Source organism: Triticum aestivum, chromosome 3B (genome assembly GCF_018294505.1).
Source record: "Triticum aestivum cultivar Chinese Spring chromosome 3B, IWGSC CS RefSeq v2.1, whole genome shotgun sequence".
Taxonomy (NCBI): domain Eukaryota; kingdom Viridiplantae; phylum Streptophyta; class Magnoliopsida; order Poales; family Poaceae; genus Triticum; species Triticum aestivum.
Genome location: NC_057801.1, coordinates 10,438,708 through 10,453,720, shown reverse-complemented (window position 1 = coordinate 10,453,720; position 15,013 = coordinate 10,438,708). Strand labels below are relative to the sequence as shown.

Genomic DNA, 15,013 nt, shown 5'->3' with positions numbered 1-15,013 from the left:
GTCTTGACATTGTGGATGACTTCTCAAAGTACACTTTGGTGTTCATTCTTCGATCCATGGATGATACTCAAGATACATTCAAGACTTTTGCCAAGCAAGCTCAACACAAATTTCATGGGACAATCTTGGCAATAAGAATTGTTAACGACACTGAGTTGAAGAAGGGATACATCATCTTAAATTTTACACCATAAAATGTGTACAAAGGATCAATTGGTACCAAAGTAATATTGTAATACTTTGCTACATGTCATAAAGCCTCTATTTTCTAAAAGTGACAATTTTGAGACATTGTTTAAGTAGCATACTGGCATGATGCACGGAGAGTCTCTCCAATGTTAAGCTATGTCATTGATCATGGCTCCACAGGCGGCGACGTCAAAATTCTATCCTTTGCATTCATTGCCTACGCAAGCAAAAAAATTTTAAAAAACATAAACACTGTCAGCCGCCCAAAACAAATCTGAAGGCACAAGAAGAAACTAAATTAACTAAGTGTGTAATTAAGAGTAAACCATATATAAGCTTACTTGTTTATCCCAATCAGTGTTGCCAAAGGAAATGAAAAGAAGCAACAACGTCTGTGTCACCAATCCGCTCAATATTCCCAACCAAAGCCCCTGCATGCACAGAAGCTTGTTTATACCGACAAAGTGATCACCCAAATATAACACCACCACCACCACCAATTATTATTATTATTATTATTATTATTATTATTATTATTATTATTATTATTATTATTACTATTACTATTATTATAGTACTACTGCCTCCATTCCGGTTTATTAGGTTTGCATGTATCCCTAGATTGACAACTAGACCGACGTAATACAAGTTAAATGTCACAGAAAGAGTATCATTAGAAACTTTGAATTGTATATTTTCTAATGTTTATAATTTTTTGGCCTATACAAGTCATATTGTATCTGTCAAATTATTGATTTAGGAATACATGCAGGACTAATAAACCGGAAAGGAAGTAATATGTTGGTACTACACTATTAATGTTCATGCTGCTATACTAGTCTCCCTGTAAGGAGACTAGGAATATATATATACATACCTTTCCACCAAGATGGCACTTGAAGGTGAAAACTAGTGCTGCAGGGATACCAACTAGATAATACGCAATGAAATTAACAAAAGCGCCAATCTTCTGTTGTCCACAGCCCCGAACTATACCTGTAAAATTAACATAACCCTTTACTCGGTGTGCCAATTTGTGCCACACCTATAGACATGTTTCCGGTAAAAAAAAGTACAACTACACGAACTAAAAAACTCATCAAACTTTAGTCCCCATTTGGAACACATGAACTTGAAACGTGCGAATAAGAAAACCGTTGAAATTGAGATGGCGTGTATCAGAAATTCCAAGAGAAACTAAAACCATGAAAAACCCTAACACTCTCTTTTTGATGCAGTCACAAAGAGAAGAAAACATGAGGGAAAACATCATGTTTGGTTTCCTCTAAAATTCCTATGTAACTACAAGCAATTTTAAAAGAAAGCAGGAAGGTAATTCTTTCGTTCCAAATGGCGCCAAAGAAACATTTCTTGCAGGAATAATATTTCTAAAATTCCTACCGTATATATGTTTTGTCTATGTATGCTCTAAACGGGGCCACACAAAATCAAAGGCTCTTGATTAGCTCCACGTGACGTCTCACTTTGAGTGAGTCCAACCTATCCACGTATGCATCAATAATTAATTGTTCAGCCCCGGACCTCCCCTGCCCGTGGAGGATACTACGATGGGGTGCAGGCCGCGGCGAAGGTGGCATCATGCATGCCGGCGAGCCAGCATGCAGCTAGCGCTCTGACTGCGTCGTTCCGATTATCACAACGCAGTTTTTATCCTATCTTGTCCCCATGTCGGAAGACTGTGTCTTGTCAAGAGCTCCGGCGATGTACTGACGGGGACCACGGTGACGAAAGGAGCGACGTCTTTTGGCAGGGTTCGCCGGTGCGGCGGAAGGCCTGAGAGACTTGTAATCTAAGTGGGCGAAAAGGAATCCCAAAGAATAATATAGTTTACTTACTCCTACCTGCATGCTAGGCTAAGGATAACTGATCCCATTCTAACTAAGCTAACCACGAATTCCATAGATTTGTTTGCCCCCAGTCAAAATGATGGGGCGGTACATACGAACCAAGGAAGTAAAGTACGTATATATACTGGTGTGAAATGTATAATTTTTGTTTACTAGCTAGTCAAACTGTGCAGTAAATAAAGCCTTGTTCCACAACATGCATGACATGACATGCAATCATATATACCTGAGAGGACGTACTGGAGGCCGTCGAAGAGGACGGAGACGGCGAGGATGAGCATCATGGTGGCGACGTAGGAGACCACCTCCTGGTCCTTGCTGTATGCACGGCCCCACACTTTGTGCACCAGAACCAGGAGGAGCCCCTCCGACGTGCCCACCAGAAACGCCAGCACTATCACCACGCGGGCCGCCAGAAGCGCCGCCCGGGGCCGCCCCGCTCCGAGCTCGTTGGACACGCGCGTGCTTATGGCCGAAGAGAGCCCATTCGGGACCGTGCACACCAAGGAGTTGGTGTTCAAGCTGCACCGTGAAGCACCGGAGATACGTACATCAAGCAAGCAGCGATCATCCATGCATGGACATGGAGTGGAGATCAATCTATCCATCACAAAGAGAGAAGGAAGATCAACTTATAGTATACCAGATGGAGAGGACGGCTGTCTCGAGCTTGGGGTTGGGGAGAAGGCCGGACAGTATCACCATCACCTCGAACGACCACCACTCCATGCTGCAAATTTTCCAGAGATCAATTTTAATAAATTCCACAGAATTGCATTTGTGGTGGTTCATAAGTTCACTATACTTCGGTAGCTCTGAACTCTGATACAAGTGAGTATACTGACCAGACCATGAGTGCGGATGGCACGGCGAGCTTCAAGAAGGGGATGAGGCCGTGGAATGCCTCGAAAGAGAACCCCGTCCAGCTCTTGTTGCACGACGGCGAAACCCTGACGTAGACGGCCAGTATGGAGACGTTGGTGAGGTACGACACGGCGTTGGCCAGCGCCGCCCCTCTGATCCCCAGCCGCAGCCTGTACACCAGCGCCCAGCACACCAGCACGTGGCTCACCGCGGTGGCGCCGGAGCTCAGCATCACCGGCACCACCAGCTTCTGCGCCTGCAGGAACCGCACGTGGCACTGCAGCCACCCGTAGAAGAAGAGCGCCGGGATCATCCACCGGATGTACGTCCCCGCCCCCGCCGCGATCTCTGGGTCCTGCCCCAGGTGCAGCAGGATCGCGCCGGTGTTCGCCCACACCGCGGCGATCGGCAGGCTCGCCAGGCCCAGCACCAGCATCGCCCTCTGCTTGTACACTCCCAGCATGTGGTGCTCGCTCGCCCCGAAGGCCTGCCCGCACAGGGTGTCCAGGGCGAACGACATGCCGGTCTGCCATGGTTCGATCGACAAGGTAAGTGCAGAGTGGAAGAAGAGCATGCATGCATGTGCGCCGTATCGTATGTGAATGTGAGCTTAACTAGCTCGAGTAGTAGAGTACCAGGAAGCTGAAGCCGGTGACGATGGCGAATGAGCTGGCCATGGAGGCGCTGGCCAGCGCGAGCTCGCCGAGGTGCCCCACGAACATCACGGAGATCATCTGGATGACGCTCTGCAGCAGGCATCCCACGATGAGCGGCCCGGCGAGGCGGAGCTGTCTCTTGGCCTCGCTCGTCGCCAGCACTAGGTTCACGGCCACGGCCGTGCCTTTGGCACTGGGGAGCGCCGGCTCCATGCTTAACTCCATGGATCCGCTCTTGGTGCTTCCGCTGGGGAGCTACCTCGGCTCACTCGGTCAGCGTCTCCGTCTCTGCTTTTGAAGCTAAAAGATTGCTGATGCCACACAGTATGTAACGGAAGAAAAAATTGATCTATATATTAGAAAAAAAAAAGGACGGCTGAGATTCACCAACGGAGTGTTAAGATGTACGTATATGGCTGAACAGTTCATTTACATGGAGGCTTTTCGGAAATGTTATCTCTCAAACTTTTGCCCGGAGGCCAACCTTGGCGAACGTCATCCCCGCCGTCGCACAGATCTTAGCGGAAGCCCAATGCCACGTTAATTCCCTGGAGGCGTTCACTCTGAACAGCGAACGGGTGGACGTTCCTTCTTTTTCTCAAAAAAAAAAAAACGATGCGCATTTGGAGGGAGTCGAACTAGCCATCTATGTGCACTCACCATTCAGCTGAAGCTAGGGTTTGTGAACACTTGCGTTCAAACTTTTTTTCTGTATTTGAGTAAACTGCGCCCAAGATGAGCGAACACATTTGTTTTAGACAAGATGAGCAAACACATGGAAAAATAAAGATTGCTGGATAGTAGGCTTCAGCCCACTGTCGGATGCATGAAGGCGAGTGCGAGTTCAGACTCGCCATAGGCGGCATATAGCTTGCGGGGTTTCCTTGGCATATGAACACAAATATTCCCCCGAAAATTAAAGATGCAAGTTTCATCGAAAATCCATAGCATTGTCCACAAAACAATCAAGATGAGTACTGATAGTCAATCAAACAAAAAGAGACGAGTTCGGGTCGTCAATCAAAAGAAAAAAAAAATATGAGTACTAATTGTAAAGTTTCCGTCTGAAAGACACAATATTGCATGTTCAGATAAAGAAACAAAATTAACCATAACTAAAATCATTTGAGAGGCACAAGGGTAATAGGATTCAATGGCATAGGCAGCACCGGCCGACCACGAACACCAAGGCGTGTTGCCGGTGCCGATGCCTGGAGCCCATTTTGACGGCTATCGAGGAGCACACAAAGAGCAAACTTTAAGAGGGGTTTATAGATGAACGGGCGGGGAACTTGGAACCTGCATGAGTTGTTTCTTTTCTTCATTTTTCCACTAGTTCTCGTCTTTCTTCTTCCACTTTTTCCGCTGGTTTTTCTTCTTTCATTTCTCTTATTTGTTTTTTATATTTTACTTTGTTTCCTTTGTTTTGTTCATCTTTTTTCCTTCCTATAGTTTTCAATACATTAACATTTTTGCAAACATGTGATGAACATTTTAACAAATACGAGATCATTTTTTATATAAATACGTGAGTATTTTTTTTACAAATACTCGATAATATTCTTTATAAATACATGACAAATTTTTTTTAATACGTGTTGAACATTTTGCAGATTTGTGAAGATTCTGTTCTAACACATGAAAAACATATTATATATAATCAATAGTTTTTATTACATAATATATTTTCAAAATCATTAATAATTTCTTTTAGAATCTACATGATAACATTTTTTCACAGTATTTGAATAAGGTTACCGGAGATGGATTCGGCCTAGATCAAATATGTGTAGGCGATTTGTCCAGCAGGTGGGTTCTTATAACCACCCCTACATTAGTGACGGTTTCAATTCAATTACAATCATGTCACCACTCAAAATTCGTGTCAATCCTAGACTCGCCTTAAACGATGCTGGATAGGGGGGCGGGGAGGGGGTGTTTTTCCGCCTTTGGGTGTTTGGGTGTCTCATTTTGTCACATTAGGTCCAGACATGCCCAAAAGATGAATTATTGTTCTATTTTGAAATTTTGCGCAGTGTCCTACCAAGGTTGAAGTGCCCGCAGTCTCCTTAGGACAATTGGGAAGTTACATTTAGGGAATATGGTGGGACGATACTTTCTAGACCCGTATCCTTATAAGCATCAACGTTTGTAGCCTCATTTCACATGCTAGGGAGGACATGTCTCTAAGTAAGGATACCGACAGTCGGAGGAGAGGGACTTTGTCGGTGATTAAGGGTGCCAGGTTGGAGGAGAGTGTCTTGCGGGCATATTTTAACCAAGTCAACCAAAAATAGTGTCTAGAGGCCAGGACCGACATGTCCATTGTTCCCGAGTACACACCCGAACGGATTGAGTGTGTTATTACTTCGGAAGCTATCAACCCATACGCTAGCTTTTCGTAGATTAGATCTACGCCATTGTAATCGATCTTGTTTATCATCAAAGATACATAGGCAGAAGATATGACTTTTACCCATCCGGGTCTGGACCTGGGTAAAACCGCTGTGTCACCCAGATTCTTTTGGACAGCACTCATCTATCTACTACTTTTGATGATTGCGGTGCATTAGTCTTTAACACATTGGCGGAAAAAAAACACTCACCACCTTCAACACAGACATGAAAGTAAGAACATTATAATTAATCTTGATCAGGCAGGACATAAGGATTGTTGATCACCGGTTCCACCCGAAAATGCAACTCAAAAGACATGCATCTAGTACCTAGCAGTTCGTACCCTGGCATGAGATGGATCATATAGTGGGATCATCTTTTCTTGACGTGGCCAGCGGATTGTATCTCGGCCGGAGGCGAGGAGGACGGCAATCAGGCTGACGGGTGGATGGTTCCTTGGATCGTTTCTTGACGCCCGGGCCGGCAGCTGCTCGTAGGCCTCACCTAGGTCTGTCCATCACGGCGGCCGCTGGTACCTGGTAGACGATGTTGTTGGGTTTAGCCTTAGTTTCCCTCTCTCTCTCTCTCTCTCTCTCTCTCTCTCTCTCTCTCACCGGACTGGAGGTAGAAGAAAGAGGAGCACAGAAGAAGAAGGAAGCTCAAACTCCACACCGGATACGTGACCAGTTGTAGTCTAGCTAGCGAACTAGGCGCTCACCCGGCGACCCGGCCACTTTCGTGCATGGGGCCATGCATGCAGCTCCTCCACGAGACCCGACCTCCACGCCTCGCTGTGCTGCATGCACGCGCGCGCTAAACCGCTCGGCCTCGCGCACGACGCGCACAAACACGCTGGACGCGGGCAGCCCAACAGATGGACGCTACTGCCTAACAGCCACGAGCGCACACACACAACTAACGCACACCTACGACCAGACCCGACTCCGCGGAGCGCGGACTAGACCTGCCGCCCCTACGCCGGAGTCGATCGACCTGGCGCATGCATGCACGCCGGTCGCCACCGTGTCTGGGTCACGGCCTATTCCCAACAGATGGTGCTCACCTCGATGATCGATCTGGTTCCTGAGCGCGCGCCGGCGTGCATGCAAGGCATGCTGTGCAACCAACAAGGAAGGAGGGAGGGCGGGAAGAGAAACGGCAGGAGCTAGAAGCTGGATGGCGGAGGTGGTTTCCGTGGACATTTTTTTAAAAGTTTCAATTGTTTTCTTCTTCTTATTGAGATACATATTTCAATTTCTAGAACAGTTGAAAGGGGCAAAAATAACACCAGCTAGATGTATAGAAGTACTCCCTCCGTCCCATAATATAAAACGTTTTTTGACACTACACTAGTGTTAAAATATGTCATACATTATGGAACGGATGGAGTAGTAGTTAACAGAAGCTGATGCTAAGGGCATCTCCAAGGCAGGCTTGTAAACCCCCCGCAATCGTCCGGATCGCGAAAACCATCCAATGCGGTCCTGTATCGGTCCGCGGGGCGGTCCGAACGCGATTTCTCCCGCAAAACGGAGACAAAAGTGGGGGAGGTTTGCAGGAGTCCGGACATGCGAAACGTATGAATCCGACACTCCTGGCCCACCCAAAAACCCTTCCCGGACCCGCGACTCCATCCTCCCCATTTTCTCTCCTTCCTTCTTTCTCTCTTGCCGTCACAGCCACTCCACCACCGCGGCCACCACGCCACATCCCTGCCGAAAATCTGCGTCTCCGTCACCTCCGACGATCAAGTAGGGCTCCCCGCAGCTTCTCCTCCATCTCCGTTCAACCCCCTGTCGTCTGATCGCCCCGCCAGGTACCATCATTTACCATGCCCGACAACTGTTCGATGAATGCCGGAGCTAAAAACAGTTTTTCCCTAGCAGCTCAAGGAAGATACAAAATTTTAACTAGCGCTGCATGCTTTGGTTGCTTTGGTGTCATGGATAACAAATAAGGTCTGCAAGTTGAATATTAAGCGTCGCTTTGGTGTCACGGATAACATTTCTTGACATGAGATAGATAGATTGCAACAGATGCAAATGAAATGCTTGCAAGTTGGAATGATATAACACCGGAAGAAGATGCATTTCACCACAGGATTAGCACCAAGCAAGCTTAATATCCTCGGATTTAAAGACCCTACAATGACACTAAAGTTGACTACTAGGTAGGATAGGACTACCATCAAAGACGGACTGCATCTGCTAATAAACATCACCCAGATAGAGTACTTAGTTTCAGCTGCAACTCCAAAATATGCAACCACGAACTGCCTTGAGTGCTGGAGCTAATCACACCAATGCGTCGGACCAAGGGGAGAGCTTGTCGATGCGGATGTGCAGAGGAACTTCCATGGACGCAGCCCCGTCCCCTGCTGCTGCATTTTCAGCTTCGACAGTTAACATCCTACAAGGTCCCTCCCATTTAGGAATCCTAGCAAGAACAACAGCAGCCGAGCAAGCCTAATAAGAAAATTAACATTCCACCACTATCCGCTCACATTATGCCTCCTAAATTAAATTTGAGAGAAAATATGCACTGTGCAATGTGTGCTAAAATACCATTTCCCTACGACGGGCTAGCTACCTGCCACATTCAGTTTTCATACAAACAATCAAGATCCTACCAAGTGACATTTGTTCATCCTCGCAAGAACTACAGCAGTCAAATAAGTAAAATGAACAGCCAAGCGATCGACATGAACAGGCCAAGTAGGATTACTAGTTACCACTTACCAGTGATCAGCTGCATATATAGCGTACAGCCGGGCACTTGTTGCCGTGGCTCGCCTTGACCTCCTTGTCGATGCGGAGACGGATGACGATCCCTCCTCCATCCGGCGCCGGCACGTCGGACGGCACCGGCAGGTACCTGCCACCCGCGCCCATGGCCGCCTCCTCCGACGGCACCGGGCAGCTCTCCACCTTGGCGTCCAGCATCAGGACGTCCATGTGGCAGGTGTCCGTGTCCACGGGCGCGTGCACCCACACCTTGCACCTGTACCAGCCTTCCTCCTCCGCGGGCGCGGCCACGCGCACCACCTTGACGCCGCGCTCGCTCGCCACGAGCAGGAACAGCTGCTCCCCGTCCTCCGCGGCCAGCAGCCGCCACCCCTGCTCCACCGCCTGCATCTGGATCTCGAGCACGGACCCGTAGGCGATGTCGGTCACTTGCCACTGGTGGCGCTCGGCGAGGTGGCCGCGGAGCGCGGGCGGGGCGCCGAGGAAGCCGCATCCGGGCTCGGGGCAGCGGCACGGAGCGTGCGGGCACACCAGCCGGTGGTCGCCCGCCATGCAGTACACCACGGAGCTACCGCAGCCGTACGCCTGGTTGGGGCAGGGCACCCTTACCGCCAGGAGGTAGCGGTCGGCCGCGTCGTCGCGCTCGTACGCGCCGTCGCACGCCGGGCACTTGTTGGCCAGGTTCGCGGCGCAGGGGCCGCACGCCGCGTGCTTCGCCGGGCACTGCACAAGAAGCAAAATTATTGTGTGTGTATGAGACGGCAAGGAGTGACCGGTAAGGAGCAAAGATGATCCATTTTACTGTACGTACCTGGAAGACGGGAGGCTTGAGCGGCAAGGAGCAGACGGGGCAGTCCAGCAGGGACTTGTCGAAGTCGACGGCGATCTCCACTCTTGGGGCGGCGGCGGCGGCGGGCACCATCACCGTCGCTGCGGTCTCCCCGTCTTCCTCCTTGAGCTGGACACCGTCTTCACCGAGAGGGACGCCGGCGTCCGGCGGCAACACCCAGTTGTCCTTGCCGCCGCGAGTGCGAACCATCTTGTTCGCCGGCGCGGCGCAGAGGAGGGGAAGGGGAATGCGGGCGCGAGGAGTGGGAGAATGGGGAAGGGGAATGCGGCGGGGAGGAAGAAGTTGTTGTGACTCTGGATGAGCGGAGCAGAGCACGGGAGGAGAGCGAATGGGTGTGCAGAGCAGTTTTGCATCAAATCGGCAAGCCATGGGCGGTGGTGGTGGTGGGGTGGGGGAGTGGCCACGTGAAGGAGAGACAGACAGACAGAGACATCGTCCGCTCCTCCTTTTAAATTTTGATTTTTGAAGCCTTGCCCGCGAAAACCTCTGCCTTCTCATTTTCATTTCCCCCCAAACTTCATTTTTTCTTTCGGATTCTCATTTCCCCTAAACTTCATTGGATTTCATTTAATCTTCCCTCAGTCCCATAACGCGTCAAAAATGCTCCTATATTATGGGACGGAGGGAGTATTTAAAAGAAAAAGAAAATAGTTGTCCTTCCACTCTATTTCAGCCTGTGTACAGACATCTCCCCAGTTGGGCTGCCTCTAGCCGGCCCAAACAGGCACCTGATAAGCCAGTAAACCTCCAGTTGCGGTGCAGCGTTGTCCTACCGCATGCCCTATCCATCGCGCGGGGTTTCCTCGATAATTTGGATAATAATATTAGACAAGAGCTTTGGGCGTTTAATGACTACACCTCATGAATCTCCAAGAATAGCAGAAGAGTATGCCAGCTAGCAGAGAGTGAAAACATTTGCTTTTTCGGTTACCCCTCCTGATTTTGTGAACAGCGTGTGTGCTTCACGTGGCCACGACATCTGTGAATTCTCCGATGTTATGGTAGGAAGGGTGCACGCACAATCCAGAAGGGCCCTTAAATGCGCAAAGAGGCAATTTTTGGTTGCGCCTCCCAATTTTCTGCTCGGCAAGGAGATTCATATGGCTCACGAAATCCTTTGTCAACAAATTGGCGCTCATATTTTAGTAGGGCGGATGTATGCATAATCAAGAGAGGTGATAAAATCCTAAAAATAACCTATGACACCCCATCGGCCATATGAATTGCCCACGTGCAGCAGCTACGGCACACCACCGCCGACCACCCATCTCTGTCATCGGGCACCGTCTCCGGACAAAGACCACCACGCGGTGCTGCTCCTCCGAGAAGAAGATGCCGCCACACTTCGATAACCGGGAGGGGGAAGCGGTGGCAGATCATTTTCCGCGTTGCGGCAGCCTAGTTAGGGCTGTGAAAAAAATCCATGGTATTTTTCTCCACGAACGAACGGCACCAACACATAGCATCCATGGCATGACATCGCCTCGCCGGACCGATTTTCACCGGCCGTGTGATACCGTCATGGGAACGAGACAGGCACCATCACCTCACAGCTAGCACTGCACTCGTTGCAGGGTCAAGCATCAAAAAGAAAGGTAAAATGCTTTGCACTAGCCACTCACGCCGTGGCTTGCATTGCCGTTTCCGTGCAAAAGCATGGATGCACACTCTTTCAAGAACTACTTCCATACATCTATCTGGTGCTTTTCTCTTCTTTCATGTGTTCGGGAAATCGAAATGTGCATCTCGACAAGAAGAAAAGAATTGAACTTATAATTCGAACTTATAAAAAATTGTCACTCATAGCCTTTTACCCGGAGGAATAATAGATTTTTCTTTTATCAAATCAGACTTTAACGGCTTAACCCAATGTCTAATTTGTAGGAGAAATTCCTGCATTTAACATCTCTTCCAACAGCGCAAAAAGATTTCCTTTGTTTTTCAAATATCTCTCAGTTGTTCACTTGGAGTTAACAAGAACAAGTTTAGGAAGAAGAAGAAGTTCCTCGCACTCACCAACTATTGCCTGCTCTCTTCCCGTTTTTGTTACATGCATACGGCATGTCTGCAATTTTCTCTTCATAGTTAGCATCAAATCTTGTATATGCATGTTTTTTTTTCTGAGCAACTGAAATTTCAAGACAAAAATGTCAGCTCCAAAAGTCCGTGTTTTGGTTCAAACAAATCCTGGTATGATATATCTTTATTTCTGGGCCTTATCAATAACACTCCTGTCCTGAATATCATCAGTTATATGTTTTGGTGATCCGAACTATATTTGGAAAATATGAGACCATTTCAGACAATATGTATCCAGAATATGAATATGCTTGCACAACATAATTAGGAGAGGATATTCTCAGGGTAAGAAATTCAAGTACGTACCCTCGCCAAAAAGAAAAAAACTTCAAACAATTAGCACTAACTGACGACGTTGTTCAGCCTTCGCAGTTGTGAATTCCTTTGTGAGCCACAACTACAATATATAGTGTAAAACACAGTTTTAACAAACATCACAATGCAGTTGCTCACAATTTTCAACCTACATCTCAGCTTGCACTACTAATGTTATTCAGCCTTCACGGTTGTAAGGTCATCTGTGAACAGAACTGGAATATAGCTTCAGGCTTCATGTACCAAAATACAAAATAAATTTCCACAAATTTAACAGTGTAGTTGCTTTCACAAATTTCAATCTATTGCTGGTAGTTTTCTCAAGTCCCAAAATAACAGCAGACGTGTACCTTTTACAAGTACATCAAGATGTGAATGACAAACAAGACAGGTTCAAAGTCTTTCTGAGGGGCTCCATTGGTGGATGAAGCTAAAGTGTTGCCACCGCTGGATCCAGTTTTCATGTTGGAGCAAATTGATTCGTGCGGAGCCGGGGGCTCTATAGTACAAGGGCAAGCTCAGATTAGAAGGCCCCCCGAACAAGTCCTGGACTACGGAGTCGATGAAAGTTGTTCTGATGAACCTTGGTGGCAACCCGATCGAGATCCTAGCGCCGACAAACCGCCGCCAGCTCGAGGAAATGGCTTGGCTACGTGACCCGTTCTATGTTGACAAGCTGGTGACACGTGTCAAGCGCAAAATCAAGAGGGGCTACTAAAAAGCAAGTGTTTTCATGCTCCACTAGCTGACATATATAGTCTTCTGCTATCAATAAAAGCAAAAAATAAATTAAAAAGTCAGTGACTCGGATATAAAAATTTGGTAGTTATCCAAACGCATGCCATGCCCATCAGTCAATACCGATAGTTTGGTAGGATGGAGATGACTTGCTTTCATTTTAATATAGAAAGATTATTTTGTTAGAAAATGGTTTTTTCTAACAAAGCACATTTATATAAAAAAGAATTATGGTCATGTGTAGTAGAAGTCACTATTTCTTTTGTGGGGGGAGGGGCAAACTCCATCCCTCAAAGCTCAACACTTTATTATTAGCAGTCTGAGCAGTGTACAGATATAAGTTTGGGCCTTAGGAAGGAGATGGCTTGAAAAGCCCTTTTGAAACTACATCTAGAACCTTTGCTGCAAAGAAAAGTACAGCTAGAGGAAGATATACCGGAGAAGGATTTCTTAGCAAGATTATGAGCCATAGAGCTTTTAATCATTGGAATGTGCTCAATCCTGTAAGAATGAAGACTAGAGACAAGATCAAAGAAATCAACAAAGCAGGTCGTATGCTCCAATGTCCAGGATGCCAAACTCCTGCAAATGAAATGCTTGCAAGTTGGAATGATATAACACGGAAGTAAGATGCATTTCACCACAGGATTAGCACAAAGCATAATATCCTCCTACAACGACATTAAAGTTGACTAATACTAGGTAGGACTAGCATCAAAGTTGAACTGCATCTGCTAATAAACATCACCCAAATACTTAGTTTAAGCAACCACGAACTGCCTTGAGTGAGTGCTGGACCTAATCAAACCAATGCGTCGGACCAAGGGGAGAGCTTGTCGATGCGGATGTGCAGGGGAACTTCCATGGACGCAGCCCCGTCCCCTGCTGCTGCTGCTGGCACCAGGTACATGGGCGGCACCATCAGGAACGTCGGCTCGCCCGCGGCGACCACCGCGCCGGGCGACGAGCTGCTCCTCATGTGCATGTCCACCAGCACCATGTCCTCCTTGCCGCACTTGGCCGGCTCCAGGTTGACCCACATCTTGCACGCGAACCGGGGCCGCGTCGCCGCGCTCGCCCTGGCGCACACCACGGACACGGCGGTCACGCCGGCGCCGAGCGCGCCCACGGTGAGGAGGAACACGCGGTTGTCGTCGTCGCCGAGGAGCACCAGCCGCGGCGCCGACACCGGCACGCGGAGCTGGCTGGCCTTGCCGTACTGCACGGCGCGCACCGGCACCGAGTGGACGGTGTGGAGGTGGCCGGCGAGCGCCTGCGGCGCGCCGACGTAGCCGCAGCCGGGCTCCGTGCAGCGGCAGGGCGCGTGCGGGCACGCGGTGTGGTGCTCGGCGACCTCGTGGTAGGTGACGTACCGCTTGCAGCCGGGGTTGGGGCACTCGGTCCTGGTGGAGGAGACGACGGCGTCCAGCGCGGGACAGGGGTCGAAGAAGCCGGCGCCGTCCACGCACGCCTTGCACTGGCCGCAGGGCAGCTGGGCGACGCAGCCGGCGCAGGCCAGGTGCCCCGCTTTGCACTGCAGCAGCAGCAGGAACACAGGTCGGAGTCCGTCGGTGAATCAGCACATCTTCTTGAGGAAGGAAAGGATGGATGTTTCACCGGGCGGCACGGCACCGAGAGCGAGTGTGGAAGAAAAAAGGGAAGAACCTGGAAGACGGGGGGCTTGAAGGGGAGGGTGCAGAGGGGGCAGTGGAGCAGGCGCTTGTCGATCCTCACGGCGAGCTCCTCTCTCGGGCCGAACGCCGACGCCGCCGCGACGATGGCGCCTCCGTCTCCTCCTCCGGCCGCATCTGGAGCGACGAGCTCTTGCTTCACGGAGTGGGCGTCGGGCAGGTCGAGGCGCGGCTTCTTGGCGCTCTCCTCGTCGGCCTTGTCCGGCGAAGCCCTGCTCCTCCCCTCGACGGCGACGGCGGCGCCCTGCATCCTGGCTGGCCGGACTTTGGGGAAAGAGAACTTTTTTCTAGCAGGAGTTGTGAGAGAGAGAGAGGAGAAGAGCAGAGGTCCAAGAAGAAAAGGGGCCGAGGCAGCTACGGCTTCGTCATTGACCGGTCCTGGATAGTAGCACTTGCCACCGTCATTAACGTAGTAGTACTAGCTCTTCATGATAAACGAGCCAAAATGGTTTGATATATGCACATTACTGTCATAATGCCCCAACCAGCTGCATGTACTATGTTATATCATTGTTTAGCGTAAAAAAAATGTCTTACATTTTGATACGGAGGTTGTATTTTTTATGATTCGGCAAAGCAAATATCTACATTATTCCTCTCCATCCTCTCCATATCTTCCATA

At 49.0% G+C, this 15,013-nt stretch overlaps 3 protein-coding genes across 5 annotated transcripts; all 3 read right to left on the bottom strand.

Annotated features, from left to right (window-relative positions):
* Positions 1-125: 125 nt before the first annotated feature.
* Positions 126-3,914, bottom strand: LOC123068222 (protein DETOXIFICATION 16). Its single transcript, XM_044490729.1, has 7 exons — positions 3,557-3,914; positions 2,903-3,447; positions 2,701-2,787; positions 2,284-2,579; positions 1,067-1,185; positions 531-620; positions 126-406 (listed from the first exon to the last, which is right to left on the bottom strand). The coding sequence occupies exons 1-7, from the start codon at positions 3,800-3,802 to the stop codon at positions 356-358; spliced, it is 1,434 nt and encodes a 477-aa protein (XP_044346664.1). The 5' UTR covers positions 3,803-3,914; the 3' UTR covers positions 126-355.
* Positions 3,915-7,942: 4,028 nt separating this feature from the next.
* On the bottom strand, positions 7,943-14,726 carry LOC123068220 (E3 ubiquitin-protein ligase SINA-like 3). The gene is made up of 3 exons (XM_044490728.1): positions 14,366-14,726; positions 13,548-14,234; positions 7,943-8,313 (listed from the first exon to the last, which is right to left on the bottom strand). Exons 1-3 carry the CDS (start codon positions 14,639-14,641, stop codon positions 8,269-8,271), a joined length of 1,008 nt encoding a protein of 335 aa, XP_044346663.1. The 5' UTR covers positions 14,642-14,726; the 3' UTR covers positions 7,943-8,268.
* On the bottom strand, positions 8,116-9,966 carry LOC123068219 (E3 ubiquitin-protein ligase SIAH1B-like). 3 transcript variants are annotated; one of them, XM_044490727.1, is made up of 3 exons: positions 9,530-9,966; positions 8,713-9,441; positions 8,116-8,351 (listed from the first exon to the last, which is right to left on the bottom strand). In XM_044490727.1, exons 1-2 carry the CDS (start codon positions 9,935-9,937, stop codon positions 8,719-8,721), a joined length of 1,131 nt encoding a protein of 376 aa, XP_044346662.1. In that variant the 5' UTR covers positions 9,938-9,966; the 3' UTR covers positions 8,116-8,351; positions 8,713-8,718. The 3 variants fall into 3 exon arrangements, with proteins under 3 accessions (XP_044346662.1, XP_044346661.1, XP_044346660.1); XM_044490726.1 differs by having other exon boundaries at positions 8,160-8,354; XM_044490725.1 differs by having other exon boundaries at positions 8,179-8,410.
* Positions 14,727-15,013: the final 287 nt, after the last annotated feature.

Bases quoted from the DNA above. Each gene is read 5' to 3' on its own strand.
- LOC123068219 (XM_044490727.1), bottom strand. From the start codon at position 9,937: ATGGCTTGCCGATTTGATGCAAAACTGCTCTGCACACCCATTCGCTCT. The intron at 9,442-9,529 runs GTACGTACAGTA...CTTCTTGTGCAG, and splicing joins TCAAGCCTCCCGTCTTCCAG to TGCCCGGCGAAGCACGCGGC.
- LOC123068220 (XM_044490728.1), bottom strand. From the start codon at position 14,641: ATGCAGGGCGCCGCCGTCGCCGTCGAGGGGAGGAGCAGGGCTTCGCCG. The intron at 14,235-14,365 runs GTTCTTCCCTTT...CTGCTGCTGCAG, and splicing joins TCAAGCCCCCCGTCTTCCAG to TGCAAAGCGGGGCACCTGGC. The intron at 8,314-13,547 runs ATCCGCATCGAC...GTTCCTCTGCAC, and splicing joins CCATGGAAGTTCCCCTGCAC to ATCCGCATCGACAAGCTCTC.
- LOC123068222 (XM_044490729.1), bottom strand. From the start codon at position 3,802: ATGGAGTTAAGCATGGAGCCGGCGCTCCCCAGTGCCAAAGGCACGGCC. The intron at 1,186-2,283 runs GTATATATGATT...TTAATTTTACAG, and splicing joins CCTCCAGTACGTCCTCTCAG to GTATAGTTCGGGGCTGTGGA. The intron at 407-530 runs GTAAGCTTATAT...TTGCTTGCGTAG, and splicing joins ACACTGATTGGGATAAACAA to GCAATGAATGCAAAGGATAG.